Genomic DNA, 25,283 nt, shown 5'->3' with positions numbered 1-25,283 from the left:
GCATGCCGGTTGCTGTTTCACTACCACCATGCGATTGTTGGTTGTCTAATCGAGGTCAAATAAAACATCAATTACCAGTGATTTTTTATTAATAAATGAAAAATTGAAAAACTACTTATACACCCCTGTTGGGCAAATCTTTGACTTTGTAAATACGCACGAGCCAGTGTTCAGTCGTGTAAGCCTCCTCCAAGACGTCCAGTTCGAAGTCCTTATTTCCAATTTCCGCGCCTCGGACGCGGTCATAACCCGGGGGCTTCCCCCCTTCCGTGTACACTTGCCCAAAGCGGTAGTAGCACATTTTGTACATCAGACAGTTGAGCAGGGTTTGCGACCCTTCTTTATCGACCCGGAATTCGCCACTGGACGAGTAGTAATTCCACTCTTTTATATGCGCACCTCTGTCGGTACTTCCCCCTAACAAACGACCAATTTATTTGGGAAAACCCCACTTTAGCTATTACCAATGCGGACCATCCACAAAAACTTGTTTATATCATCGGACGAGTACCCCGTCAGCCCCCCGAAAATTACTAGAACGTAATCAACATCCAGCTCCTTCATGATCTCATAGGCCTTTTCCTCCGAGCTCGCCATCGCCTGGCCCACTCGACTGATATGCGTGTTGTTCCAAGTGTTATTATCGACGAGAATTGTCCGGTTCGCCATCGCCGTTATCTGATAACCGTAATCCCACCACGACATGATCCTCGCATCTTCAGGCGTGTTCATCTTAAGCCAGTAGTAAGCTTCGCGGAAATCATCGAAAATGATTCTTCCACCGTCGTGTGACCTCGCACTTAGCACAATACTCGGGGAACTGTAGGCCTCGGAGGTGACCCAAGTACAGTGGAAAGTGTAAGAAATCAACAGCAGGCAAATGACGCCAACAAACGCCGACGAAATCTCGTTTTTCAGCACGTAATTCGACTCCAACTTTTTGCTTTTTTTGTGCTCGGAAGGTTTGGCCGTGTCGGTGTTTTTCATGAATTTTGTAAGCAAGTGCGAGACTGCGATTCCGCTTAAAATACACATGACTGGGGCTAGAACTAACATCAGACGCACCATGACCCCCTAAAACATTTTTGTAATTATCATTGTGATTTATCAACTTCTGGAGCACTCACAGCAAAATAAATGCTAGTAACGCCGTACAAAATCATAAAAATGTTCGCATCAGTCAACTGACTGAAACAAAAGTAGAGACCAGCAGGGAACAAGAAGACCAGAATTTGTAAATCGAAATAAAACGAGCTCCAGGACGTGGGCTGATGTTCGGAAACGCTGGCGATTATGGGAATGTGGTTTTTGGCGTATGATGGATCAAGGAGGGAGTAGAAACGACCAGTCCATGGGGAAATTTTCCCAGAGAGGGTCAAAACGCCGAAAACTACGATGAATAAAATTCCCACTGTGTAAATTAAGAAGTTGAATAAAACATCGAAGTCGTTTTTCGTTAGTTTGCTTCGCAAGTAATCGACGAACGCGTAGATTTGACATAAGCCAAACACGCCCAAGGCCTGAAAAAGGATTTTGTAAAACATAAAGCATTGATTGAAGCGCAAAAAACTTTGCATACTTCAAATGCAAATGATGTTTATTTCATACAAGCGTTTTAGTTCAGGAATTCCTTGTAAAATGCATATTTCGTATGCAAATGATGTATTAAACAATAGTTTTAACTTATTGTTAATAACAATTAATACCCAAAACATATAAACCTTTAAGTATCAATGTGGTACTTATTTAAATTACTCGATTGCAAAACATTTTTTTGTTATTCTAGGTATTATTTATTTACTTGCTTTTATTTTGTTCTTTTAATTTTTGCATTTTTTTTAAGTGCATGTATTATTATTGTCATTATAATTAATAACAATACCATATATTGTTTTATTTTGTCAGTAATGTAATGTAACAAACAGTAACCTCTTATAAAATAGAGGAAATTACAAGAAAATCCTGTAACGTTTGTAGCTATATTTTAATATATTATGATATTATAAGTAAAATAGGATCATCAATCGACGAGTTATTTTACTTACCAGCATGTGTTCAGAGCTTTGCACAGGCTGGAAGCCCACGAAGGAAATCTGCATTGATAAAATAGTCCCCACACAATATAGAGTACTATACGCTATGTAAATTCTGTGTGAAAATCGGCCAGTTACCATCAAAGTTATGACATGCAACGGGATTAAATTGATTAAAAAAACGTAGCCTCCCCAGGAGGAGACCTAGAAAATTTTATAAGTTACACTTGGATATGAAAAAAAAAAACTTTAGGGACCATGTAAAAGTATGCCAGTGCTGCGAAAGTCCCCCACAGGATTGTCCCAGTTTTCACGGCTTTAATCCAAGTGTAATAAGTGAGTAGCATACAAAATATAGCAATTCCTTCGTTATCGTAACTCCCAGCGACTGATCTGCTGATATATCCTGGTACAATAGAAACCATAGCTGCGGCAACAAGCCCAGCGCCCGCATTTTTCACTTCTTTTGTCAGCAGGTATGTGATTATTGTCGTAAAAGACGAAAATAAGGGCGCCAAAAAGACGCACACATTTCTTATATCAATTGTGATGTTGAATAACCAACACAAATGGTAAAAGGCTGCTGAAGTTACCATTAAGCCAGGATATATCGTACCTGGAGGGAAAAATTCAAATTTTGTGGATATGTTTAAAGTGGTAAACCTACCGCCGATAATCCTCCCCAAGGGATACCATGCCCTGTCATCGAACCAATTATGAAAAGCATAAAAGCCCTCTTCTGCCAAAAATTTAGTCGTGCGGTAATTAAAATAGGGGTCAAACTCGTGGATTACGCTCTCAAAACGCAAAACGGAGAAAAGACGAGTCGCAAAAGCTAGGAAAAAGCACTGTTACAAACCTGTACTTGCTTTAATTAGGACAACTTACAAAGTATCGCTGCCAAAGTTAGAATTGATAACGTTAAAAGAGTTTCTTGTTTTTCGGCACTGTTGCTAATAGCACCCTTTTTTCCGAACCCCAACATTTTAATTTTTTGTGGCAACTGAAACGATGTAACTGTAAAAACTGTAGTTTTGGCTTACCTTAAGCCGCTTACCTGTCTTCTGAGGTTAGGTTATGGAAATTACTTAATATTCACTTAAATGTGTAAATAATAATTAAAAACGCACGGGAACGCGTATTGTTAGTCGTTAGTGGGGTTTTTCATTGTATAAACAGGCACATTTCCAAAAAAGACTTTTTTACCGATACACGTCACACACCACAATTCCAAAAACGCACGCGCTTTGCCGGCTCCACACCGGCCGGCAAAAATTCGTTTTAAAGAAATAATAAAGAAATTTGGAAGTAATTCTTTATTAATACACAAAATAAAATTTAAAAAATATACAAAACGGCAAAATAAATACAAATTAAAACACTTTTTCTTCTATCACAGTCCCCATTTGTTCTCCCCAGTGAGTTTAATAAATTTATATAAGTTAATGCGTTTCAAAGAACGTTTCATTTAATTATACATTATTACAGTTTTTTTTATAATTGTTTTGTTTTCAAATCTCTGCAACCAACAATACACCATCAAAAAAATTGAAAAAAAATAAACCAGGCAAAAACCAATCAACAGTTGCATTCTCAGTTTGGTTTGAAGAAAAACTACACAAATTAAATATTCTGACATGATTTAATATCAGCTTGTGTGGAATTGAAACAGTTCCAAACTTGGTAAATCTAGATTTAACGACGTATTACTCAGCTCTATATCAGGCTCAATAATTTTCTTAAACCTCTCATTTACAAACTGATCCACATTCATAACTTCATCTGAACTGGTACTATTATCTAACAAATTCGAGCTATTATCTACACCCGTTAACATTAATTCTTCTACACTATTTCTAGGATTTGGCAAAGAAGGTAGTAGTAGATTCTCACTTAACAAATCTGAAGACAACCCTATTTGACTATCAACATCCATTTTCTTGTCAAAATTGTCAACCGTTGGGACGTCTTGTACTTTTGAAGCATCAGGACTAATTAAATTAAAATCACCCCCAGTTGGTTTATCATTTAAGAGCCCACTGTCACCACTTTGTGGCAAACTTTCATCCAAATTGGGAGTTTCCGTTTTGATTTTCTTATTTTCGCTCTGATCCGCATAAGCTTCCTCAACAGTTTTATTTTTAGCAGTGCTATTCACATTATTCGGTTTGAAAAAATCGCTATTCGTAATTAATTTAAGCACAGTGACATCCTTATACAACTCATTCTCATCAAATTTATATTTCCCAGGCGCCAGGCCAATGGCATTGCCTAAAACTTTATCAATTTGAACACAATTCTTGTTATCTGTGACAGTCTTAAACAGTGCGCTTTTTAGCAACTGCACGTTATGTAGCAAATTGCTCAATTCTTCGCAAAACTTGACGCCCCTTTGCCCAGCCTTGCATTTTTGGGTGATGTCAAACAAATAATTCCAAACATCGAAATTGTACTGCTGGTAACCCTCGGGTAGAGGCCCATGGTCGGGATTTTTTTTCAAATGTTGAATCATTTTGTTTTTGCCCAAATAAGCCTTGAAGCATTTGGGGCACTTGAACTGGGCTTTCACCACCCGCTTTCTGGTCTGTAATTGAGCAAATTCTATTTTACTGTTCTCCTTCTCCTCAACTCTCTCAAAATCCGTGACTTGTACTTCGCGATCATTAACACTGGGTTGAAATTTTTTGAAATCCTGTGAAACATCACTGATTAACTTCTAAAACACTTGAAAATTTACCTTTTCTATGTGTTTTGGGAGCTTGACTAGACGACCAGAACGAGTCCTGGAAGCTTTAGAAGCCTCGACATTGTCCGTTTTTGATTCGGTATTTGCATCAGTTTGTGGCGCTTCGTGCTTCTTCTTTTTAGGGCGTCCACGTTTTACAAGATTTGGAGCTCGCTAATTAAAAAAATAAATTCAAGGAATAAGAGATAAGTGGTTCTCACAATCAAACTCAGTTCTTGGGGGTACACAATTTTGACGACACATGGTTGTTCCTCGGGGTACATAATTTGGAAACCCAGTGGTTCTTCTTGGGGAACACTCGTGCAAGGTTCTTCAATGATTTCAAGAGGCTTATCCATGGATTCAACTAAGATGTGAGGATTACTCACGGTTTGGGCAATCTGTAGTTGACTATCAACTTGTTCTGCCAAGTGTATGGTTTCGAGGGGCTAGAATAACGTTGCAATATAATACTTTAATCTTACTAATTTATAAATAACAATTAGCACTTACCTCACTAATTTGAACTACATATGGCGTTGTGGGAATGTTATCGGTCATTATTATTGGACACTTGTTAATTTCTCACGATATTTAAACTGTTTTCGCGTTTTTTATTTTTAAATAAAAATTTGCAGAGGTTGACAAATCCTTGACACCACAAAAATTGACAGTTTTGATAGGCACAGGCAACCAGTTACACAAGACAGTGCTGTAAGTTGCCTTTTATAATAAGTTTTGAGGTTCTGTCGTGTTGTTGTCGGTGTTTGTGTTAAAAAAAGTTCAAATCCTGTCTTTTCGTAATTGAAATTTTCTAATATGCCGTACGCAAACCAGCCCTCGGTCCACATAACCGATTTAACCGACGATAATGTGAAATTCTACATTGAAGACACCGATCTGAGGTGAGCAACAATTCTTTAAGGGGGCACTAACTGGCCAATTTTTAGCGTGGCTAACAGCATCAGGCGCGTCCTAATCGCCGAAACGCCAACTTTGGCCATCGATTGGGTCAAGTTGGAGGCGAACTCAACCGTCCTAAGTGACGAATTTTTGGCCCACAGAATAGGCTTGATCCCCCTCATATCAGACGACGTGGTGCAACGTCTCCAATACCCAAGAGTTAGTCGTTTAATTTGATCTATTTCACATCTAAAATGCAATTTCCAGGACTGCATTTGCACCGATTTTTGTCATGAATGCAGTGTTGAATTCACCCTTGATGTGAAATGCACTGACGACCACACGCGGCACGTTACCACCGCAGATTTAAAATCGAGCGATCCTAGAGTTATTCCGGCCACTTCCAAACACAGGGACGATGAATCGTCAGAGTATGGCGACACTGACGAAATTCTGATCATCAAGTTGCGGAAAGGGCAAGAGTTGAAGGTTAAAGCTTACGCTAAAAAGGGGTTCGGTAAGGAACACGCCAAGTGGAACCCCACGGCGGGGGTGGCCTTCGAGTACGACCCCGATAATGCTATGAGACACACGCTTTTTCCTAAGCCAGACGAATGGCCCAAGAGCGAATACAGCGAACTGGATGAGGATCAATGTAAATATTTTACTTGTTAGTTGTTTTGTTTGACCATAATGTTCCAGACGAGGCTGATTTTAACTGGGAATTGAAACCAAACAAGTTTTATTTCAATGTGGAAGCTGCAGGAGCCCTAAAACCCGAAAATATCGTCATAATGGGGGTGGCAATGCTGAAGGATAAATTGTCCAATTTGCAGACTCAGCTTAATCATGAAGTACAGAACGATGCCCTTGCTATTTAATTATAACGTTAATAAAGCCGATAATTTTTAAATTAGTGTTTTGTTTGAACTGTCACTTTTTACAATTACTGAAACAGTCAGTTCCTTCTTTCTGTTGAAAAAATGAACGAGCACGACGACAGAATTAAGTTGGACATCTTTAGAAGCAAAACCACTTATCAGAATGACTACAAAAAATTCCCACTTGAGCCTCGTAAAGACACTTTGAATTGTCAAGCAAAATTTTTGGACAAAAAAGACAAGCCCCCGAGTGAGTATGTCCCTAAAGACAATGAAACTTTTGCGGCCCGACGCCCCGACGTCTACATCCCGTTTAACTTACTTTGGAGACGCAAAGAGATCACAGGCACGGACCCCCATGTACCTTTCGAAACCCCCGTATGTACAAAAATACAGTCAACAAAATAAAAAGATACAATTAAGGTAATTCCCGAGAATGCAGCCAAAGAAAACGTAATCAAGACAAGACCAAGGGTTTACATGTCCCCAGCTGTGAGTATCGACGACGTTTCAGACCCCGAAATGCGCAACTTGTTGCTGGCCCACATGTACACCTCAGAGTGGACGAAAGCCATCCAGGAATCGTCCGTCAAACCCACTGAGAGACATATCCCCAACACCACGGTCGAACAAGCAGGCGATCCGGTAAGAAAAACCACTCAAAACGCGTCTGCATGAAGCTTTAAAGGTACAATTAAAAGTGGACTTGTTGCCCCCTTTACCCGATAATTTTCGAAAAATAGGCAAAAACTGGGAGAACGAGCAGTTGAAACTCACAGTTGACCCGAACAAAATGTTCTGGGAGCACAAAGACCCCCCAGTCAAGTAAATAATTAATTAACGCTAACAATAATTTGAGACAATTTCAAGGTGCGGTGCGTGTTTTGACCCGGTCAAAGGCCTGGTTCCCGAGGAGACTAAAGAGGAAATAAGGACACTGATCAGCCAGGACAGGCTCAGGTTGGCACATGATGCCCCCATCCCGGGCTATGCAGGCTATAAACCTAGGTTCTCCTACGGGGTTTCACTCGCTAAGGTCGCAATGCCTGTAGTACACCCGTTCTTGTCAGTGAGTCAGGCTATAACCAAGAGGTACGAGGTGGACAAATCAAAATAAATTCCAAACAAGCCTCGATTATATTGTTTGATTAACATGGTTTAAAACATATCACAATTAAAAGACAGGGCTGGTCAACGTTTTCGCAATTTGGACATACCTGAGTGCGGAATCCGGCCGAAAGTGCACTTATAGCCCCCTTGAACTTAAATAGGAAAATACTGACATTTGAGAAAATTGACATTTTTTCATAGCAATAGTGATTTATATGACTCAGTAAAATATCAACTGCGTTTACACCGCGTTTAAAAAATACAAGTCAAACAAATTTTTACTATAGAATATCGTAACATCGTAACAATCATTATGACTTACCTATTTTTCAGTCATTGCTTAAACAGTATCAACTAAACCGTGTTACAAAATGGAAATTCCTTTTTTAAAAATCGTTAAAAAACCGCTTTGTAAACGTGGCATTATCTTATACAAAAACTAGAAAATCACGATTGCTATGCACAGTGACCTATTTGACATAAATGTCAATATTTTCAGTTTAATTTTGTGGCATATTCTCATTCAAATAAGCGCCAAAAATTGCAAATTGAAAAGGACTCAGGTAAGGTGCATTTATCTTTTTATACAATTTACGTAAATCGTCCATCAGCTCTGCGATTGCAACCCATAATAGCATGGAATGAATAAATACCAAAAAGGGGAGAATTTTAATCAATAAATAAGTACGCGATCGCTTGCACGGCCCTCATCCTCACCTCCTCGTGCTCGTCATTAACCAATCTCATCAACTTATCACAAACCGTATCCACCGAGATCCTTTGCTTATTCTCAGCACTCAATTGTGAAAATAGCAGCCCCACCATAAGAGCCGCGCTGCTCCTGATCGGAACCCACGGGCTCTTCAAGTACGACAAACTCGTCATCACGAACAAATTGAACAAATCTTGCATTTCCTCCGCCTGCAAAGCACAAGTGAACGCCACCCTAACGCCAACATTTCCTCACCATTAATTTAACCAAATCTTTGATGAAATCGACGTAATGCAAGTTCGCTTCGTCAATTAGATGCTCCTGAACCATCGAGTTCACTTTGGGGCTGTCCAAATAAATCGCCACTTTGCGTAAAGTGTACTTGCAAGTTTTGATCACGTTAACGTCGGGATCGCACAAGTGCAGAATAAGGGTAATGAAGTTGCCTTGAACCTGTTCTTTGAACGCTTCAACGTTGGCTTCGGGGCCCAAGGAGGCCGCCAAATCGCCCAAGAGGCGAAAAGAAGCCCTGCGAAGTGAGACGTCTTCCTGGTCAAGGAGCGGCTTGATTCGCACAGCTGCCGTCACTTGACACGTGCCGAATTTGCGACCCTCGAGGGTTGTCAACAGTTTCGAAAAACTCAGCATTCCCTCAAGGATGACGTCGCTTTCGTTTCTGCAAGTTTTTCTTTTCGTTAATATTTTAAATGTAGCAAATGCGCGGCTGTTGGTGTATGGACAAGTGTTGAGTAATCATGTGGTGGCGACTAGAGAAGTTGTGGTCAAGTACACGATTTTTAATACTGGGAGTGAGAAGGTTTCCAGTGTCACCTTAAAGACACTCTTCAACGACAAACTGGTAGAATTTGTAGCTGGGAATGAATCTGTGGTGTTCCACGACATAGTCAAACGTTCGAATGTGACGTATGTGGTGGTTGTTAAACCGAAATTAGACGGTTCTTTCGATTATAATGCCAGGATCAGTTATTATTCCGGGGATAATAAGACAGAAGGGTTTAGTGTTGGGGCTAGAGAGTTTCCGACCTATGAGTTGCGTGCATATTGCAGAAAGTATAATTGTAGTGCGTTCAAATGCGAAATAATTCTTTTAGTTTTGAGTCTTATTATAGTTTCACCATACGTGTTGATTTACGTTAACAGAACTAATAAAATAAAATTTCGTTAAAATAGCAACTGTATAAGTATACGGATGATTTAAGTGTTATTTTTACATACCCGATGCTGTTGTAATCCAGACTATTCATCAGCACGCTCAAAATCGGGGAACAATGCCTGGAGACCAAATCCGTGTTCAGAGCCTCTGCTGCAAACCCCAACGCCTGCAGAGCAATCTTCCTAACCAAGCAGCTGGAATCCATCTGCACATCCAAGACCATTTCTAGCAAATTCTCCGCAAGAACAGTTTGATGATTCGCTTTCTGTTTCAACAAATAGGCAAAGAACGCCACAACGGCCACTCTTTGTGGCTCCAACTCGGCCCGAATATACGGCCCCAAGCAGGCCACCAGCCACGAAAGCGACTCGGGATTCTCCACACACACGTCTTCAACGAGACACGACATGGTTTCCAGGAACGCCGACAACTCTTCATTCGCCTCCACGTTAATTAAATTGGTCAAACAACCCGCAGTCTGCGTGTAGGCGCAGCAAATCAGAAACGATTTCAACGTTTCTAACGCGATTTTGGCGGGTTTTAGCTTGAAAGCTTCCCGGTTTAGAACAAAACCGTATTTCTCCTTTTTATCGCTGTTGAATTTGATAGCTGGGGCAGAGGTTCCAATATACGAAGCCAAAGTCACCAAAAAAATCGCGAATATTTCGGGGAAGTGCTGCTTGCAGATGTCCTTCAATTGGGTGTTTTTCAGCAACTCGTGAAAGGCGCACACGGCTTGCAACGGCTGCAAGGTCGCAATTTTAATCTCGCCGTTGCCTTGCTCTTCATAAAGCGCTGTTTGTTTGATGACTTTCTTCAAATTGTCGAATAAATCCAAAACTAGGGTTTGGTCGGTTGATAAAACAGCCCAACAATCGCAAATTGAACCGTCGAACGGCAAGGGTTGGTTGAGCAGGATTTGGCACACGGCTTTCGAATGGTGGGTTGCAAAATTTAAAATGCTCCGTAATGTTGACGAACGGGTTCTGGCACATTGAATTTTGCCAAGTTGGATTATTAGTTTGTCCAGAATCGTGTTGACGTGGCCTTGGAGCTCGCTACCCTTGCTTTTGAGTGTCATGTTTAGCACCACGCTGCTGCCATTCGAACTTGAGGCTTCGCAGTCCAGCAAAGCGTCAATTAGGCCATCCACAAGGTGGATGAGTTGGAAGTGGGGGAGGTTTACGCATATTATGTGGGCCAAGTCTGATGTTAGATTGTACAGGAGTTTGGGATCGTCTGAGTCGATTTGTTGCTGGATGTGTTGCATTGAATTGCTTAGCTGTTTGTCGTGGTCCCGCATGTGACCCTCGTATCGCGAAGCGATGCAAAGGACAAGACAGAGACACTCAGTTGCCACCTGAAAATTTTATATAACACACAGTATTGTTAAACCATTGTTTCACCTTTCTAATATTTTTGTTGGGGTCGGTGCACCTGGGCACTATCTTCGCCAGCAGAGACCCCGTCTGCCCAAACGTTGTCGGGCAATCGTACGCAAATTTCATATTGTCTAAGTACGTCTGAAGGACCAGTCTTAAAGTCTCAACCGCTGGAAGCCTTTGTTCCGCCTTTCTTCGCCTCAGCCAAGGTTCAAGCAACGTCACGATCTCATCCAGCGTCGCAGGTGACAAAGTCTGCATTAGCAACTCCTGGACGAGCTGATTCAACTTCGTGAAGCTTGATGTGACGAACGGGACTAATTTCAAGTCCCCGTAGTAATTATCGTTATCACTGTTTATTTTACAATAAATTGCGGAAGCATTGTACACATTATCGAAGCAAAGTTTCAGTAATTTCAGCCTTTGGTCCGACTCGAGTGGCAACGGGAGGCGCACTAGAGACGTAATCACTGGCAAAATCACCGGGAACAACTCGATGTATTCGGGACCGCTGTGCAGGTGCACCTGTGAAGCCACCAAATGCAAAACCTTGTCCCTGTCAAGCATTCGGATATGGAGCGAATTTCTGTTTGGATGCATGGCATCGCCCACACTTCCAATTGCACGTAAGCAAACTTTACGAATGGAAAAATCCTTAGCATTTGTTAATTCATTTACAACGAAATCGAGGATTTCAGACTCGATCACTTTCAGTAACTTATCGGTGGAAGCCTCGTTACAAATCTCAGCGTAACTCGAGACTATAACATACCTTATCCTCTCAATCCCCAATTCGTGTTTCTGGTCTTTGAGGAAAGAAAAAAACTTCGACGATTTTTTAAGTAAGACGTCTTTTCTGATCAGGGAGAGTTTGTCCAAGACGTACTGCAAGTGGACTCTTGAACAAATACCGACAGCTTCAGCACAAGCGTTGAGTTCAGAGTAATCAGTCAGCTTCGCATTTACTAAAATATCGTCCAAAGTTTGTAGAATAATTTCTTTCTCTTGCGAGTGGCACAGGATCATTGCCAAGCATTTGAGCAGAAAGTGTTTCTCGGTTTGTTTGACTGAAGGGTCGGCCCCGCTGCTCATGTATCTGTTATTATTGTACATTTCTAGTTGTTTCCGCGCTGTTAAAATAAGCGTCTCGTTGAACTTCTGATCTTTTATAGACTCAAGCAAAATACTCAGAAAATCAAACACCAAGTCCTGCCATTCCAAGTGGTTAAAATTATCATAATTCTGCTCTAAATACTTGACTAGTTGCGGGATTTTCAAATCCCAGACCGATTTGTACCGCTCTACGTCACAAGGTCGGATATTTTTGAGAAAATTCAACAAAAAAGTGCCTCTAAAACCGGGCAAAGGCATGGCTAGTAAAGTCACACAACGGACAAAAGCGCCTTCGCACACTTCTGTTGTTGTTTTCCTCGATGCTAAGTGAGTCAAACAACGCAATAGAACAACAACAGCGTCATCGTAAGACGGACCGAGGAAACACTGCATCAAAAGACTCCACAAAGTTGACTCCAGCTCGGGAACAGAAGTACTCAACATGCATAAAGTGTTGTCGGCTGATTTTTGTATGTCAAAGAGTTCGCCTCCGTCTATTTCGTTATTTTTTAAATTGGCCGGCTTGCAGCACAATTTTAGAAGAAATTCCATGTATTTTTCGGGACCGTCGGGGTTGATTTCTACAAAAATAGAAGCAATTTATCGAATTTTTATTACAGTTTTACCTTTATTTAAAAGAACCCCTTTACAAGCAAACGCCACGATTATTTTCATCATGGCTTTCTTCACCCTTATGTTCGGATCGTTGAGCATTTCGCTCAAGTGGCGGACAATGTCTTTGAACCTCCTCTGAATCGCGTGTTCGGTTGAATACGATGTCAAATGTGTGATGACTAAAATCGCTTTAATTCGCTCTTTTTCGTTATTGTTTTTCAGTTGCATGATAAGCTGGTCGACGGTATTGTCGGTAAAATGGAGAGCGAAACACTCGTAACACCTCAATACCTCTGAATGATTTCTCAAGAGGTCTGGTTGAGCGTAATCGGGAGAAACGCACACTAAGTCGGATAAAACTTGCAAAATGTTTGAAAGGAGAGGCTCCAGTAACGTTCCATTGACGCGTGCAGCCTTTTGTATTATTGCCCCCAAACATTTAGTAATGTTGTAAGCATCTACTTGCCTCTTGTACAAGTTCAAGAGAGTGTGGATGATTCTGGGAGTGTGTTGAGTGACTTTCTCCACACTTAATACGAGGAAAATAGCAGATAGAGCGTTAAGGACACTTGCTGCGACTTTGGGTTCGCGTGTTTGCAACCACGAAGAGAATAAAATGTCGTAGGCCATGCCTATTTCGACTTGGAAGTTTTCTATAGTGATAGTGTTATCAGGCACTTGATCTATGTTTGAGGTGTATTCAACCAAAGCCTCGCAAAAACTACCCAAAGCTGAAATTTTTTCTATTTAGTGACTGTTATTACAACTTTTACCAATCAAAGTACCGTAAGAAAAAGCTTGTTTCAACGGATCGAATTTAACTCCGCCTAAAAGTGGCAACATAATGGCAAGAATATTTTTGAGATAGGGGATAACACCAAAAGCGTTGGCGTTTGCTAAGGCTCCTAAAGTGTGTGGGATCATGTAGTGCGGTATGACCCCAACTTCTAATTTTCCGAGAAGGCTTTCCATCACCTAATTAATCATTTGAAGTTGGGAAACTAGAGAAAATCCGCAAACCTGAATGTGGTGTTTTCGCCCCAAAGCCACTAAAACGTTTGAAGCTGGCATTTGGACAATGGGCTCGTAATTTTGATTTTCGATCATAGTACGCAAAGAAAAGTCAATCATTAGGAGAATTGTGTCACCATCGATTGCAACAATGTGTTCAATGCATATTTTTTCCATTATTGAGAGTATCGCAGAGAGGTGTTCGTTTGTTGGTTTTGGGGTACGTTCGCAGAAGTGACAGCAAGAGTTGAGGACTTGATTTGGGTGCTTCTCGGCTAATTTTCGTATTGAACTATTGACCGTCTCAATCACAATCTGGCTCTTATCAGCTATTGACTCCAGAAGGATGCTAATAGCCACTGAAGGGGTGATTGTAATTAAAAGATGGAATTTTAGTTTAGTGACTTACTCTGAAGTTGCGATTCTGGGCTACTTTTCATTTGACCATTCATTTTGGTTAATTATTAGTTTGTTATTTGTCTGATAATTTTTGGCTATGACATGACGTTTCGTGTCATAAATAAACAAAAATTTAACCCAACTTTTTCCTGTCAAACGTGGTGATAAATTGGAATTCCACTAGTTTTTCCCTAGGCCAAGTTTTTAAATTGTCGCGAGACATGTGTCAAAATAAGAAAACTGAAACAACTCATTCGAGAATTTTGTAAATCTTACGAAACCAGCGAATTCTCGTAGTGATTATCATGGCAGATGAAAATAATACGCCTCCGGCCAATCCTGAGGAACCTAGTCAAGAAGCTGAAACGGGGGAAGCAAACGTCAAGAAAATCAGCATCACTGTTAAGTCGCAAAAGCAGAAGGAAGTAATCGAAGTTGAGGAAACGGCAGATGTTAAATCGTTCAAGGAGTTGATTTCCGAGAAATTTAATGCGGAGATTGACCGCCTGAATCTGATTTTCGCCGGGAAAATCCTCAAAGATGGGGACACTTTATCCCAGCATAACATAAGGGATGGATTGACCGTGTACCTGGTGGTCAAAGCGGCCCCCGCGCCGGACTCCACCTCCACGCGGCCCCCAGGTGACGGAGCGCAGTCCCAAACTAGTTTTAATCCATTTGGGGGGTTAGTAGGTTTAAGTTCAATGGGGATGAACTCCACCAACTTGGTGGAAATCCAGCAGCGTTTGCAGAGAGAAATCCAAAATAACCCGGCGATACTTCAGTCGTACCTAGACAACCCCCTCACTCAAAGTTTGATGAACAACCCTGAGCACATGAGGACGCTAATCACCAGCAACCCCCAGATGCAGGAGCTACTAGAACGCAACCCGGAAATCGGACACATGCTCAACAACCCTGAGCTCCTGAGACAGACAATGGAGTTGGCGCGCAACCCCTCCCTGTACCAGGAACTACTGCGAAGCAACGACCGCGCAATGGCCAACCTGGAGAGCATCCCCGGGGGGTTCAACGCCCTTCAACAAATGTACAGAGACATCCAAGAACCGATGTTAACAAGCCTCAGCGAGCAGTTCACCCAGAACCCCTTCGCGGGGCTTTCCGAGAGCAACAACAGTACTACCACCCAACCCGACCCCAACACCCGGTCCATCCCCAACCCCTGGACAAGCCAACCAAACTCTGGCTCTCAGAACCGGTCAGTGGCCAGTGTCATGCAGCAAATGCTGGAAAACTCAGATCTGATGCAAAACATGCTCTCAGCCCCCTACATGCAGGACCTTCTGGCAGCCCTGAGCGCCAACCCCTCCATGGCCAACACCCTCCTCTCTGAGAACCCCCTCCTAGCTGGGAACCCAGCCTTGCAGGAGCAGATTCGCAACATGATGCCCCAGTTTTTGCAACAGTTGCAGAACCCCAGCATGCAGAATGTGCTCTCGAATCCGCAGGCCCTCAACGCCATCATGCAAATCCAGCAAGGGATGGAAACGCTGCGACAGACAGCCCCGAATTTGCTCAACCCGGCCAATGCCACGTCGGAGACTGTCACCAGCACTACGACCAGCCCCAGCGAGAGCACCCCCAGGGCTGCGCCCGCGGGGGCGCCCCCAAGCGACAATTTCTCCGAATTTATGGCTCGCATGGTGGCCGGGATGGCCAACCAGAGGGAGAATTTGCCCCCAGAACAGCGGTATCAAGCGCAGTTGGAGCAGCTGACCTCCATGGGGTTCACCAATCGCGAGGCGAATTTGCAAGCGCTGATTGCCACCTTTGGGGACGTTTCAGCGGCGATTGAGAGATTGTTGCTTTCAGTCAGTTGAACTAGTTAGAGGTATCGGAATTTTAAATGTTTTATTTTAGGACACGTGAAAGGATTAATTCGCATTGGGATGGATGATTTAGTCTAATTTTGTGTTACTTGAATGTCTTCATTATATTTAATATGAACTTTTTAATAAATGCACCCTTAGGCCGACTGTTTCGTTTTATTTCGACCCGTTCCCCGCCAAATTTTTAAATTAAACACGACCTGGTGCCATCTATGAAGAGGTCGCGGCACGATCCTCTCCGTGTTATGCAGGTGAAAATGTACCTTTTCAAAATGCCACCTCACCTGGTTGGTACAATACATACCTGTAATAAAGTGTTCCGCCCCCACTTTGTTTTGACACTCGTGATAACGTAGTTTGCTGGCAAATTGTGCGTAAACACCGCGTATTATTTTTATGAAAAATGCGTGCACTTAAATAATTCATCTATTTTTAAATGTGAACCAAACGTGCTGCAAAATGAGCGAGAATAATGTGGCGTCGAAGAAAGAAATAGGCCAGGGCGATAGTGTCAACCCTGCACCCCAGCCAGCACCCACCAAGGCCTGGGTGCAGTTCGATGAGGATGGAAATGGCAATAGTAAAGATACACCAGCTGTGATAGCGACTGAAAGCGTTCAAGTCAGCTTGGAAAGGAGCATAAGCAAGCCCGCGGAAAATAATGTCGCGGTTTTGGACCCCAAACCCTTGAGAAATGTGGAGTTACCAGTTGCTACAGTTGAACCTATTCGACAAGGATTCTGTAAGTTTTTAATTTTTTCAATTTAAGTGCTTTGAACTCAACTGCATTGCAGCTAATGGTGATATTATTGTAACACTTTTGCCTGTAAATACTCGTTTTCCATGGGTAACACCAGCTCAATTCCGTCCAGAACTAGTGCCTGAAGAGCTAATGGCCCAAGGACTGACTGTAAGTTAACTGAAAAAATATTCTTTGCCCTGTTGGAAATGACTAATGTTCTGTCACTGATGCGGTTTGAATTTAACAAACTATTAACAATAAACAATAATTAAAGCAAGATCATTTTATTGAAAGACGTCATAGTGATATGTGCATGACTTACTTATGATTCAGTATTTTCCTTAAACCAATCACAATGCACAATACATATCAAACCGATTAGTTACCTACCACATAAAGCACCAATTTTTGATATTAATTTCAACAATTAATTCTTTTGTTTGGCGTTTGATATTAAACAACTAACAAGTAAACAAATTTATATCAGACACAGGTATTCCCGCAGCGAGTGCTGCGACATCCTTTTTTTTATTTTTAAAATAATATTTTTGTTGTCACGTTGGAGGGCTGCAAATATTAACAGATACTTTTTTTTATTAATAAAGGGTTCAATTTTTGATACCCATTACCTCGAAAGCGTAAATGTGGCATTAAAACCAGGAAAATAAAATTAACTTTGTAGAACCAAACAAATCTATAAATACTTAGATTGCAGTAATAGTACGCCAAACATAAAATTACCATTTGTCAAACAAATGAAAACATCCAAGTCATTTTCCAAGGCCGTTTAAGGCAGTCTTAAAATAGGACTAGATTGAACCTTTTAATTTTTGCTGCAATGTTAGAAAAATAACTGTTTATTTTTAATCATCAACCAACACTTAAAGTCGATTCAGAAAAGCGCAAAGGAACACTTGTTCGATAGCATAATCAACAAGGTTGAGTCATAAAAAATGTAATTATTTAAACAGCAATAAAAGTCTCACAATACCACGATTAATATTTACAATTATACGCAAATGCAGTTTGAAGATTTAGATTTGTTAGCGTCTGCTTGTTAATGAATTTTCCGATGCATACATAATTGGCGTAATTTTTTGTTCCTTAGCACATTGCGTAATAATACTCGTTTAAAAACAACACCTAAATTACACCGAGTCTTATTATTGCTCAGACAATTGTACGATTAGTTTAATTTTTATTTGATATTTATTTATTATATTGTTTGTAAATAATATTCCTGTTTAATTTTCCAGCTAACTGTGGAAGAGTATGTCCAGGCCATGGAGCTCTTAGTCAATGACTACCGATTCACACTATACAACGTGTGTTACAAGCGCGTGCTCGTCGTTTGGATCATCCTTGCATTTTCCGTACTATTCGGTTTATTATTCTCGGGTTTATCTGGTCTTACACTCTTCGGGTTAGGTATCGGTTGGTTAGTTTTAAACGCGGCTGCAATTTTCTTCTCAATGTGGATAAAGTATAAACTATCCCGCAACTTGGAACGATGTCTGGCTCATGTGAATAAACAGTTACTCAGACACAAAATTGTGATAGCACTCGACGATAGAGGAAAAATTTCGTGTCACAAAGTCAATCTTTGCTTCCTGTACATGGACTCAGCTCCGTGCATAGCACACTTGCAAACGAGCATCGATCAACAGGAGAGAGATCCGGCGAATGGATGGGAGCAGAGGATGGACATCACAGCCCATGACATTGTTATTCAAGGAAGTCGAACGACGAGGCTATCCAGGAAACAGGTGGGTGATGGGTTAATAGAGTGTGACTGAAATTTGGCCGCATAATTAACATCTCATTTGAAAATTTCCGGACGAATTAGCTCTTAACTGTCTTCTTTGCACAAACCACGTATCTACTAACAGTTTCGTAGCAGTAGAGGTGCAGATTGGAGTGGTGTGATAAATAATCCCAGTTTTGCAAAAACAAGAGTGCAATCATATCTAGCCACTGCCCATTTCTGGCCTCTATTGTGGTTGCCAACTCAGGCTCTATAGAAGTGTTTTCTTGCGATTTAGGACCGGGCTGAGCAGTTGTTCTTGCGCTATTTGCAAAGGTGGGGAAAAGATTTTCTCAGGAGACGTTTAGATTGGACCGTGGACGAAATGTTGGGGAATCCGTCCAATCCTCTCCACATAAATTCGTCGCTTTGCCCTTGCCAGTACGTCGAGGAGATACTGGCAAATAAACCGCCGAGATCTGACAGAGATTGCTGTCCGATTTGGTCGCGATTTTTGGCCAGACGGGGCATCGATTAAGTAATTTTACGAATCTTATGCACTTTTGTTTTTGTTATTGTACTTTTTTAACACACGGGTTTTTCATTTGGAGGGTTGAGGAAAATTAACACTGCCAAATTCGAATATCACACAAACATTCCAGTTGTTAAACCGTTACCGGAAATGTTTCTTTTCAGGAGAGGGCGACATTGTTATATTTGCGATATGCATCTCGTTGGGGGCGTAATGTAGTGCGTGGATTATTAGTAAGTCCACCGGCCTCAGGGGGCCGGCATTGTCCTTCACTTACATGTCCCTGTCAATTTATTGAAGAGCATCTGCACTGTAAACCGTCAGGCAAGTTAACAGTCAAGTCATTTTTTAGCATCCCTGACCAACCCTATGACAGCAAATGTTGTATTCAATGACCAGCTTTTCAATTGAGGACTGCATTTGATACAACTTTGTACAAAATATTTTATTTTAACACCGAAACATCATTACTTACAGAGGGCATTATAATCTTCCTTCGATTACTTTACTTCTCTCTTTAATATTAGTGGCTCAATAACTGTGGGTGGGGTCCTACTTAACCATTTCTCCATTTGTTGAAACTTACTAATTACCCTGAGGCTGGTATTTTCGGTTTAGTTTCAAAAATGTGTAATTATGCGCTTTTATTGATTTGCCATTCAAAATCTAGTGGAGGTGGGGAACAAAATCATTCATCTCAAAGAAAAAGTAATGATTTGGTTCCTGACCCAGAAACAAACATGCACAAAAAGTCTTACTATAATGATAGAAATTTCTATTATGTACTTAAAAATCACATAAATGCTATTGTAAAGAGTTTATATTTTATATATTTACCAATATTAGAGACTGTTACATTATAGATTTTTAAAACTGTTACTTATGTACTTTATGCTAGTTTTAGAACCGCATAGAAATACATTCCGTCCAAGATGATCTGTGTTTACATATTTTTAAAAATAAAACAATCATGTTTCATATTAGACATTTTTTCTGTTTTCCTCTTATTATTATATTACACCAAGTACTAACCATTTTTCATTACAATTTAAAACAGGTAACACCAGGTAAGAATTAATTTTCATTATTGTATGAATCTAATAATGCTTTCACCGCACTTAAACAATTGTCGCTTCCGTGCTGTAGTGCGATAATGCTTATGCTTTTTTGGCTGCTAACTGTTGGTTTCATTGCATTCTCAAAAAATGTTAATCAGAAGATTGTGTAAAGCATGAACTCATCGTCACAAACGTGACAAGAATTATAATGCATTAAAGACTTAAAAAATTACTTCCCTTTAATGTTTTAAGTGTTTACTAATTATCCCCCCAATTCTTACATTTTTATTTTACAGGACCATGCTTGATTTGCTTCTACATGTCAGATCGTAATGTTCAGGCTCACACTGACGTTAATCCAATGCATTACCCCCTGTAATTCACACTTTCATAAAATCCGTATTGTTACACTGGTTTTTGGTCAAATAAGTTAAAGTATTGTACTATTATTTTATTAAAAATATAGATAACAACGCAATACTGATTATTCTCAACTCCTTAAAGCATTTGCCGACGTTTCCCTAATGGTGGCAATTTGTGAAGCAATATCTTTTTGCAATGCCTCCATTTCATGTTTTAAATTGTTGAGTATGTTAGAACTTTTTTCCAAGTCCTGCGTACCTTTTAGGAACTCCTCGATTCTCTCAAACTTGGTCTCTCTGGGGGGCCTCTCATCCAGACACCAGTACAGCTTACTCCTCTGGTCTTCGACCCTATAAACGGCCTCGATGTCATCAATTACCTGCTGCCGGGTCATGGAGAATTTATTTCTTTGTGGAACTGTGCTACTTCTAAACATTTTTATGATTTTAAGTAGAACAAAACAACGTGCCCCCTTATCACGTGACTTACGTCATTTTGTGCCATGTGACATGCCAACACCATTTTTGGTGCTGTTTTCACCGACATCCAAGTGACAGCTAAAATCCCTAGAATTAAAATTTACGAATCATTTTGCCGACTTGTCTCCCATAAACAAAGCGTAAAATGTCGGTTTTGTGCCCCGAAATTGCGCCCCCAGGTTTTTCATTCGCCAACTGCAAGCGGTAAGTTTACAAAAACGTAATAGTTCCGCTTGTTTGTGAAATTGTGACCCGTGTTTTGCCTTGTCATCAACATAACCTCTTCCAGAAATGCTACCCTCGAAAGTAAAGGCTTTCCGGTGCCCAAAGCCACCAAAACCGGGACCACAATTGTGGGAATCACTTACAAAGACGGGGTGATTCTGGGGGCTGACACCCGAGCCACAGAAGACACCACCGTGTCGGATAAAAACTGCGAAAAAATCCACTACCTCGCCTCCAATATGTAGTAAGTGTTGTTAACTCGACCACCGACGAGGGTTAAATTAATTAAACGTAGTTGTTGCGGGGCTGGGACTGCGGCCGACACGGAACAAACCACCCAAATGATTTCCTCGCAACTCGAGCTGCACCGTTTGTTCACCAATCGAACCCCCCGAGTGGCCACCGCCAACCAAATGCTTAAACAGTACCTCTTCCGCTATCAGGGGTACATTGGCGCAGCCCTAGTTCTTGGGGGAGTGGACGTCACTGGGCCCCACTTGTATTCAATTTACCCGCACGGTTCCACAGATAAACTGCCGTACACTACCATGGGATCAGGCTCTCTTGCCGCAATGGCAGTGTTTGAGTCGCGCTGGAAGCCCGATTTGGACGAAGAGGAAGGGGTCAAGTTGGTACGGGATGCTATCGCCGCTGGTATTTTCAACGATTTGGGGTCGGGGTCTAACGTGGACGTGTGCATAATTCGGAAGGGGTCTGTTGATTATCGCCGCACTTACGACGAGGCCAACAAAAAGGGGGTCCGCCAGTCGTCCTACCAGTACCCCAAAGGGACCACTGCGGTTTTAAAAAGTAAAGTAATCAAGGTTGATGTGGTTGACGTTGCCGTTCATCCCATTGAGGCCGAACAGATGGACACGGCTTAAATCAATTAAATGTTTTTCACATAAATACATTTATTCAGTTCATAATAAAATATATAAAAATGATTAATTTGTTCAATATCAATATGAGTATCAAATTTGCTGTCATGGAACAATTGCTAATTTTTATGAACTATGAAGTCCCAAGTGTCTTTCCATCTCAGATCAATAATGTCATTTGTAGTTAACGGGGTTGTACCATAACACAATACTATAAATTTCATAAAAACGTAAAATATGCAACAAATCCATAAAAATATGAGTAATATAAAAATATACTTTATGACCCTAATTTTAAAAATATCACTAATTGTTGAATAAACGTGTTCAAGCAGGGCCGCTAATAGCAGCGTTTTGAACGTAAATGCGGGCAAATAGTGGTGTAGAAAGAGCGTCCGCTCCACGAAAAAATACGGTAGATAATGGAACAAATAGCCTGTAAAAAATAACTCTCCAATCAACTGAAATTGTTCCCATTTTTTCGTATCAAGGTCGTAACACTGTCTCCGTCGACGAAGAAGATAGAAGACAAGTAGAGTTGAGTAGGTGGCAAGGCCGGCACTTCCGGAATACCAGAGCAAGAGATTTCCAATTAGATGTATTTGCGCCTGTAATTAATCGTTATTACAAGCCAAGTGCTAAAGTCATTAATATTGGTTAGTAATAATAATAATAATAGTGTTCAGTGATTGGAATTATTTACTAGAATTATTCATAAAATTACTAATAGAGCAATTTCCATGGCCTGAAGTACAAAAATTTTCCGGACATCGCGTACAATAACTGGTAACTTTGAAATTAATAAAAACAATTTGTTGTATTTAATTATCATATACTACACCTTTTGAGTGATAAAATTACGGAAATACTAATGTAATAATGATAATGAATATAAAAATGAAAAAAAATCTGAAAGAAATAGTACTGCTGATTACAAATTATAAATTTGTAATGACGAACTTCCCGACGGTATATTAAAATATTGATTGCGAATAAAAATTATCATTTTTTAATTATCTTTACGTTGACTTACGTTGCTCGTCGATGAGACCCAATAGGCGATCCCCCTGGCCATCAACGGCCATTCCAGAGGCTCCGAACTATACATATGATTTTGCACACTTTCGGTGCCTGAAAACAGCATTTTGTAATGCAATTCGAAGAATTTTTCCCAGAATGTTAGCGAAGTTGCAGCTGTTGGGATCATTTCGGCGGTAACGAGTTCGCGTTCGCGTTCTTTTTGATCGTCGGCTATTAATCAAACAATTAATTTGGTTTACTGAGAGTTGAGGTAAAATTACATTTAGTGTATCGGTGCTCCTCGACGTTCCACACCGTGTCGTCTTGATTGATAATCCGGTCAGCGGCAACTTCATGCTGATGGAAGCCCCAATCTGGGAGTTGTCGTCCGGTGAATTTAAGAGCTGTGTTCGTATCAACGTGTATCAGTCTTATCAGTGATTGTATTGTGTGCCAGCTGTCCCCGTTTTGATCCCGGTTTAAAATTTCCACCCTCCAGAGGTTTTGCGCGGGCATTGAGACGTTGTAGTCGATGTAACAGGACACTTCCTGGCATTGGGGGGACACGGGCGCTGCCACGTCGTGGGAGTTTAAGGCACGGCTTGTTATACCTGCAAAGGTGCCTCAAGTTGAAAAATACTTCCCACATTAAATAAAAACGCAGTGAAAAACAGCTTTTATTTAAAATAAGAAACAAAAATTTGAAAGTGGTTCTCACCATGTACTAGCTGGATAACATCTCCATGTTTGATTGCATCTATGGGTTGTTCAACCACAAGATCGTTTTTATTTGGCCTCTTCACAATCCACCAGTTATTAACATCCTTGAATGAATAACAAGTGACTTGCTGTTGATGACTAGAACCTCTTTTGTCGGGATATCTGATTGGATAAACGTGATTGTGGGAATGTAACCAGCACGTCCTCCCATGAGTGTGCCTACAAATTCAGTTAGTAAAATAATGACCACTTAAAAAAAACTACCTTAGAGTAATCTGCGACCCATGTGCCACCAAGAGGGGCTGTCCCTTGGTGATGGAAGCCAAGCCACCCTCCAAGGAGGCTTGAAACGCACTGGTCATAATACTATCATGTGGTCCCGCTTTGTACAATACTTTCAAATGAATGTAAAAAACAGCCAAGTAGATTAAAAATGAAACTGAAGCGGCAACGGCCGTTTGGGCCACAAACCGCACCAAAAGGGCCCTATCTGTGAGGGTGGAGGAAGACAACATTTTCCAAAAGTCGCGTCCGAGGATGGCAACCCCCAAACAAAACGAGTAAAACCCGACGTACTTCACGGACAAAGCGCACGTCAGTGAAGTAAACCCCAACCCCAGCCACAAAAACCAAAAAATGCAATAGGGGTTGGAGTAGTATTGGCGAAATTTCAAAATGCAAAAAATGCCAAATAAGGCGAAAAAGAGTAGCATTGACTCCATCAAAATGAAACGGCTTTGGGTCAACAAAGCGTTATCTAGTAAAAGTAATACTGCCGCCAGCAACGAAGTCCATTGCGTCAACCCCAGCTCAAGCATCAAGTGATAAGAGGTGGGTATTATCAAACTGCCGAAAAACGCAGGGACGAAACGTAGCGCAAATAACGGAATTGTGTCGGGGTATGGGCTCCCGATTTTATCGAATTTGAATTTTCCGTCGAAACCGGCCAAGTAGGCCACCGCTGCGATCAACTGCTTGCCCAGTGGGGGGTGAGAATCAAAGAAAAACGTGTTTTTCATGTAGAGAGAGACGTACTTTCCATAATGTAACTCATCAAATCTACAATAAAATTATTAGGCAAGTGCTAAAAAATGGGTTGATTCGCTTACACAATATTTTTCGGTTCTTCCAGCCTGTACATTCGAGTCAGTAAACCACACAAAAATAACCCCACTGAGATTAAATCAATTTCGAAGTTGATTCGCAGGAACTTCGCCCTTTTAACCGAGTATGAGACCTCTTTTTCGTCATTGTTTAAGTAGGAAGGAGTGTTGCCGTTTCGTTTCTTACATTTTTCGACTTGAATTTCCTCTTTTTGTGCGCTTTTTTTCTCATTGTCGCTGTATTGATCAATCAACTTATCTTTATGTTTCCTGTTGCGTAAATTTTCCATTTATTTCAAAGAAGCAGCAAAGGCACACACATTTTTGGAAAATATGTCATTAAGGCAGGTGAAACATCCACGTAGCACTTCGAGGTCATTAGCACCGATCTTCTGAGATTCTCTTAGGTTAGGTCTGTTTCATGTTTATTTTTATAATTCCAAATCAAGGGCCTAATAATTGTTTGCAAGGGATCATTTTGAGTTGACCTTATTTATGTTTTAAGGAC

At 40.9% G+C, this 25,283-nt stretch overlaps 9 protein-coding genes and 1 long non-coding RNA gene across 15 annotated transcripts; 5 read left to right on the top strand and 5 right to left on the bottom strand.

Moving 5' to 3' along the window:
* Window positions 1-71: 71 nt before the first annotated feature.
* Stt3A (Catalytic subunit 3A of the oligosaccharyltransferase complex) lies at window positions 72-3,294 on the bottom strand. Of its 2 annotated transcripts, none has more exons than XM_064356561.1 (8): window positions 3,091-3,294; window positions 2,922-3,050; window positions 2,701-2,868; window positions 2,291-2,649; window positions 2,046-2,237; window positions 1,128-1,520; window positions 465-1,074; window positions 72-417 (listed from the first exon to the last, which is right to left on the bottom strand). In XM_064356561.1, exons 2-8 carry the CDS (start codon window positions 3,016-3,018, stop codon window positions 116-118), a joined length of 2,121 nt encoding a protein of 706 aa, XP_064212631.1. In that variant the 5' UTR covers window positions 3,019-3,050; window positions 3,091-3,294; the 3' UTR covers window positions 72-115. The 2 variants fall into 2 exon arrangements, with proteins under 2 accessions (XP_064212631.1, XP_008200433.1); XM_008202211.3 differs by having other exon boundaries at window positions 2,922-3,036.
* A 362-nt stretch (window positions 3,295-3,656) lies between these two features.
* On the bottom strand, window positions 3,657-5,413 carry LOC103314918 (hypothetical protein). The gene is made up of 4 exons (XM_008202212.3): window positions 5,272-5,413; window positions 4,980-5,207; window positions 4,771-4,932; window positions 3,657-4,725 (listed from the first exon to the last, which is right to left on the bottom strand). Exons 1-4 carry the CDS (start codon window positions 5,317-5,319, stop codon window positions 3,682-3,684), a joined length of 1,482 nt encoding a protein of 493 aa, XP_008200434.1. The 5' UTR covers window positions 5,320-5,413; the 3' UTR covers window positions 3,657-3,681.
* A 108-nt stretch (window positions 5,414-5,521) lies between these two features.
* On the top strand, window positions 5,522-6,574 carry Polr2C (RNA polymerase II subunit C). The gene is made up of 4 exons (XM_965542.4): window positions 5,522-5,663; window positions 5,709-5,880; window positions 5,929-6,316; window positions 6,364-6,574. Exons 1-4 carry the CDS (start codon window positions 5,578-5,580, stop codon window positions 6,540-6,542), a joined length of 825 nt encoding a protein of 274 aa, XP_970635.1. The 5' UTR covers window positions 5,522-5,577; the 3' UTR covers window positions 6,543-6,574.
* Window positions 6,575-6,644: 70 nt separating this feature from the next.
* LOC103314913 (uncharacterized) lies at window positions 6,645-7,677 on the top strand. The gene is made up of 4 exons (XM_015979788.2): window positions 6,645-6,920; window positions 6,966-7,187; window positions 7,231-7,367; window positions 7,413-7,677. Exons 1-4 carry the CDS (start codon window positions 6,645-6,647, stop codon window positions 7,657-7,659), a joined length of 882 nt encoding a protein of 293 aa, XP_015835274.1. The 3' UTR covers window positions 7,660-7,677.
* c11.1 lies at window positions 7,661-14,208 on the bottom strand. The gene is made up of 8 exons (XM_008202213.3): window positions 14,069-14,208; window positions 13,669-14,018; window positions 13,434-13,623; window positions 12,660-13,379; window positions 10,945-12,614; window positions 9,601-10,898; window positions 8,620-9,040; window positions 7,661-8,573 (listed from the first exon to the last, which is right to left on the bottom strand). The coding sequence occupies exons 1-8, from the start codon at window positions 14,109-14,111 to the stop codon at window positions 8,322-8,324; spliced, it is 4,944 nt and encodes a 1,647-aa protein (XP_008200435.1). The 5' UTR covers window positions 14,112-14,208; the 3' UTR covers window positions 7,661-8,321.
* Window positions 14,209-14,363: 155 nt separating this feature from the next.
* Window positions 14,364-16,054, top strand: LOC659429 (ubiquilin-1). 2 transcript variants are annotated; one of them, XM_965737.4, is made up of 2 exons: window positions 14,364-15,890; window positions 15,940-16,054. In XM_965737.4, exons 1-2 carry the CDS (start codon window positions 14,364-14,366, stop codon window positions 15,946-15,948), a joined length of 1,536 nt encoding a protein of 511 aa, XP_970830.2. In that variant the 3' UTR covers window positions 15,949-16,054. The 2 variants fall into 2 exon arrangements, with proteins under 2 accessions (XP_970830.2, XP_064212632.1); XM_064356562.1 differs by having other exon boundaries at window positions 14,364-16,054.
* Window positions 16,055-16,219: 165 nt separating this feature from the next.
* Window positions 16,220-20,462, top strand: LOC659493 (uncharacterized protein). 4 transcript variants are annotated; one of them, XM_008202215.3, is made up of 5 exons: window positions 16,220-16,650; window positions 16,703-16,818; window positions 17,907-18,416; window positions 19,091-19,250; window positions 20,281-20,462. In XM_008202215.3, the coding sequence occupies exons 1-5, from the start codon at window positions 16,368-16,370 to the stop codon at window positions 20,361-20,363; spliced, it is 1,152 nt and encodes a 383-aa protein (XP_008200437.1). In that variant the 5' UTR covers window positions 16,220-16,367; the 3' UTR covers window positions 20,364-20,462. The 4 variants fall into 4 exon arrangements, with proteins under 4 accessions (XP_008200437.1, XP_008200438.1, XP_970889.1 ...); XM_008202216.3 differs by lacking the exon at window positions 20,281-20,462 and adding an exon at window positions 18,693-18,932 and having other exon boundaries at window positions 19,091-19,231; XM_965796.5 differs by lacking the exon at window positions 20,281-20,462 and having other exon boundaries at window positions 18,693-19,904.
* On the bottom strand, window positions 20,223-20,759 carry LOC135266253 (uncharacterized). Its single transcript, XR_010334154.1, has 2 exons — window positions 20,606-20,759; window positions 20,223-20,357 (listed from the first exon to the last, which is right to left on the bottom strand). It is a non-coding gene; the product is annotated as an uncharacterized LOC135266253 (long non-coding RNA).
* Window positions 20,760-20,870: 111 nt separating this feature from the next.
* LOC659619 (proteasome subunit beta type-7) lies at window positions 20,871-21,998 on the top strand. The gene is made up of 3 exons (XM_965910.4): window positions 20,871-21,030; window positions 21,116-21,295; window positions 21,347-21,998. The coding sequence occupies exons 1-3, from the start codon at window positions 20,972-20,974 to the stop codon at window positions 21,933-21,935; spliced, it is 828 nt and encodes a 275-aa protein (XP_971003.1). The 5' UTR covers window positions 20,871-20,971; the 3' UTR covers window positions 21,936-21,998.
* rt (rotated abdomen) lies at window positions 21,946-25,265 on the bottom strand. The gene is made up of 6 exons (XM_965972.4): window positions 24,782-25,265; window positions 23,937-24,731; window positions 23,671-23,891; window positions 23,234-23,563; window positions 22,966-23,183; window positions 21,946-22,540 (listed from the first exon to the last, which is right to left on the bottom strand). The coding sequence occupies exons 1-6, from the start codon at window positions 25,063-25,065 to the stop codon at window positions 22,052-22,054; spliced, it is 2,337 nt and encodes a 778-aa protein (XP_971065.1). The 5' UTR covers window positions 25,066-25,265; the 3' UTR covers window positions 21,946-22,051.
* Between the last annotated feature and the right edge of the window lie 18 nt (window positions 25,266-25,283).

Source organism: Tribolium castaneum, chromosome 5 (genome assembly GCF_031307605.1).
Source record: "Tribolium castaneum strain GA2 chromosome 5, icTriCast1.1, whole genome shotgun sequence".
In the NCBI taxonomy this organism is placed as follows: Eukaryota; Metazoa; Arthropoda; class Insecta; order Coleoptera; family Tenebrionidae; genus Tribolium; species Tribolium castaneum.
The sequence above is the reverse complement of the archived record's forward strand: the minus strand, read 5'-3'. Positions and strand labels throughout refer to the sequence as shown.

Bases quoted from the DNA above. Each gene is read 5' to 3' on its own strand.
- Stt3A (XM_064356561.1), bottom strand. From the start codon at position 3,018: ATGTTGGGGTTCGGAAAAAAGGGTGCTATTAGCAACAGTGCCGAAAAA. The intron at 1,521-2,045 runs GTAAGTAAAATA...ATCCTTTTTCAG, and splicing joins AAAGCTCTGAACACATGCTG to GCCTTGGGCGTGTTTGGCTT. The intron at 1,075-1,127 runs GTGAGTGCTCCA...AAAATGTTTTAG, and splicing joins TTACTAGCATTTATTTTGCT to GGGGTCATGGTGCGTCTGAT.
- LOC659429 (XM_965737.4), top strand. From the start codon at position 14,364: ATGGCAGATGAAAATAATACGCCTCCGGCCAATCCTGAGGAACCTAGT.
- LOC659619 (XM_965910.4), top strand. From the start codon at position 20,972: ATGTCGGTTTTGTGCCCCGAAATTGCGCCCCCAGGTTTTTCATTCGCC. The intron at 21,031-21,115 runs GTAAGTTTACAA...AACCTCTTCCAG, and splicing joins TCATTCGCCAACTGCAAGCG to AAATGCTACCCTCGAAAGTA. The intron at 21,296-21,346 runs GTAAGTGTTGTT...AATTAAACGTAG, and splicing joins TACCTCGCCTCCAATATGTA to TTGTTGCGGGGCTGGGACTG.
- LOC659493 (XM_008202215.3), top strand. From the start codon at position 16,368: ATGAGCGAGAATAATGTGGCGTCGAAGAAAGAAATAGGCCAGGGCGAT. The intron at 16,651-16,702 runs GTAAGTTTTTAA...ACTGCATTGCAG, and splicing joins ACCTATTCGACAAGGATTCT to CTAATGGTGATATTATTGTA. The intron at 16,819-17,906 runs GTAAGTTAACTG...TTAATTTTCCAG, and splicing joins TAATGGCCCAAGGACTGACT to CTAACTGTGGAAGAGTATGT.
- rt (XM_965972.4), bottom strand. From the start codon at position 25,065: ATGGAAAATTTACGCAACAGGAAACATAAAGATAAGTTGATTGATCAA. The intron at 23,564-23,670 runs GTGAGAACCACT...GCACCTTTGCAG, and splicing joins TGTTATCCAGCTAGTACATG to GTATAACAAGCCGTGCCTTA. The intron at 23,184-23,233 runs GTAATTTTACCT...TTTGATTAATAG, and splicing joins GGAGCACCGATACACTAAAT to CCGACGATCAAAAAGAACGC.
- Polr2C (XM_965542.4), top strand. From the start codon at position 5,578: ATGCCGTACGCAAACCAGCCCTCGGTCCACATAACCGATTTAACCGAC. The intron at 5,664-5,708 runs GTGAGCAACAAT...GCCAATTTTTAG, and splicing joins ATTGAAGACACCGATCTGAG to CGTGGCTAACAGCATCAGGC. The intron at 6,317-6,363 runs GTAAATATTTTA...ATAATGTTCCAG, and splicing joins CGAACTGGATGAGGATCAAT to ACGAGGCTGATTTTAACTGG.
- LOC103314913 (XM_015979788.2), top strand. From the start codon at position 6,645: ATGAACGAGCACGACGACAGAATTAAGTTGGACATCTTTAGAAGCAAA. The intron at 7,188-7,230 runs GTAAGAAAAACC...GAAGCTTTAAAG, and splicing joins TCGAACAAGCAGGCGATCCG to GTACAATTAAAAGTGGACTT. The intron at 7,368-7,412 runs GTAAATAATTAA...GACAATTTCAAG, and splicing joins CACAAAGACCCCCCAGTCAA to GTGCGGTGCGTGTTTTGACC.
- LOC103314918 (XM_008202212.3), bottom strand. From the start codon at position 5,319: ATGACCGATAACATTCCCACAACGCCATATGTAGTTCAAATTAGTGAG. The intron at 5,208-5,271 runs GTAAGTGCTAAT...ACGTTATTCTAG, and splicing joins ATGTAGTTCAAATTAGTGAG to CCCCTCGAAACCATACACTT. The intron at 4,933-4,979 runs GTGAGAACCACT...TTTTTTAATTAG, and splicing joins CCCAAGAACTGAGTTTGATT to CGAGCTCCAAATCTTGTAAA.
- c11.1 (XM_008202213.3), bottom strand. From the start codon at position 14,111: ATGAATGGTCAAATGAAAAGTAGCCCAGAATCGCAACTTCAGA. The intron at 14,019-14,068 runs GTAAGTCACTAA...TCACCCCTTCAG, and splicing joins CCCAGAATCGCAACTTCAGA to TGGCTATTAGCATCCTTCTG. The intron at 8,574-8,619 runs GTGAGGAAATGT...TGTGCTTTGCAG, and splicing joins AAGATTTGGTTAAATTAATG to GCGGAGGAAATGCAAGATTT.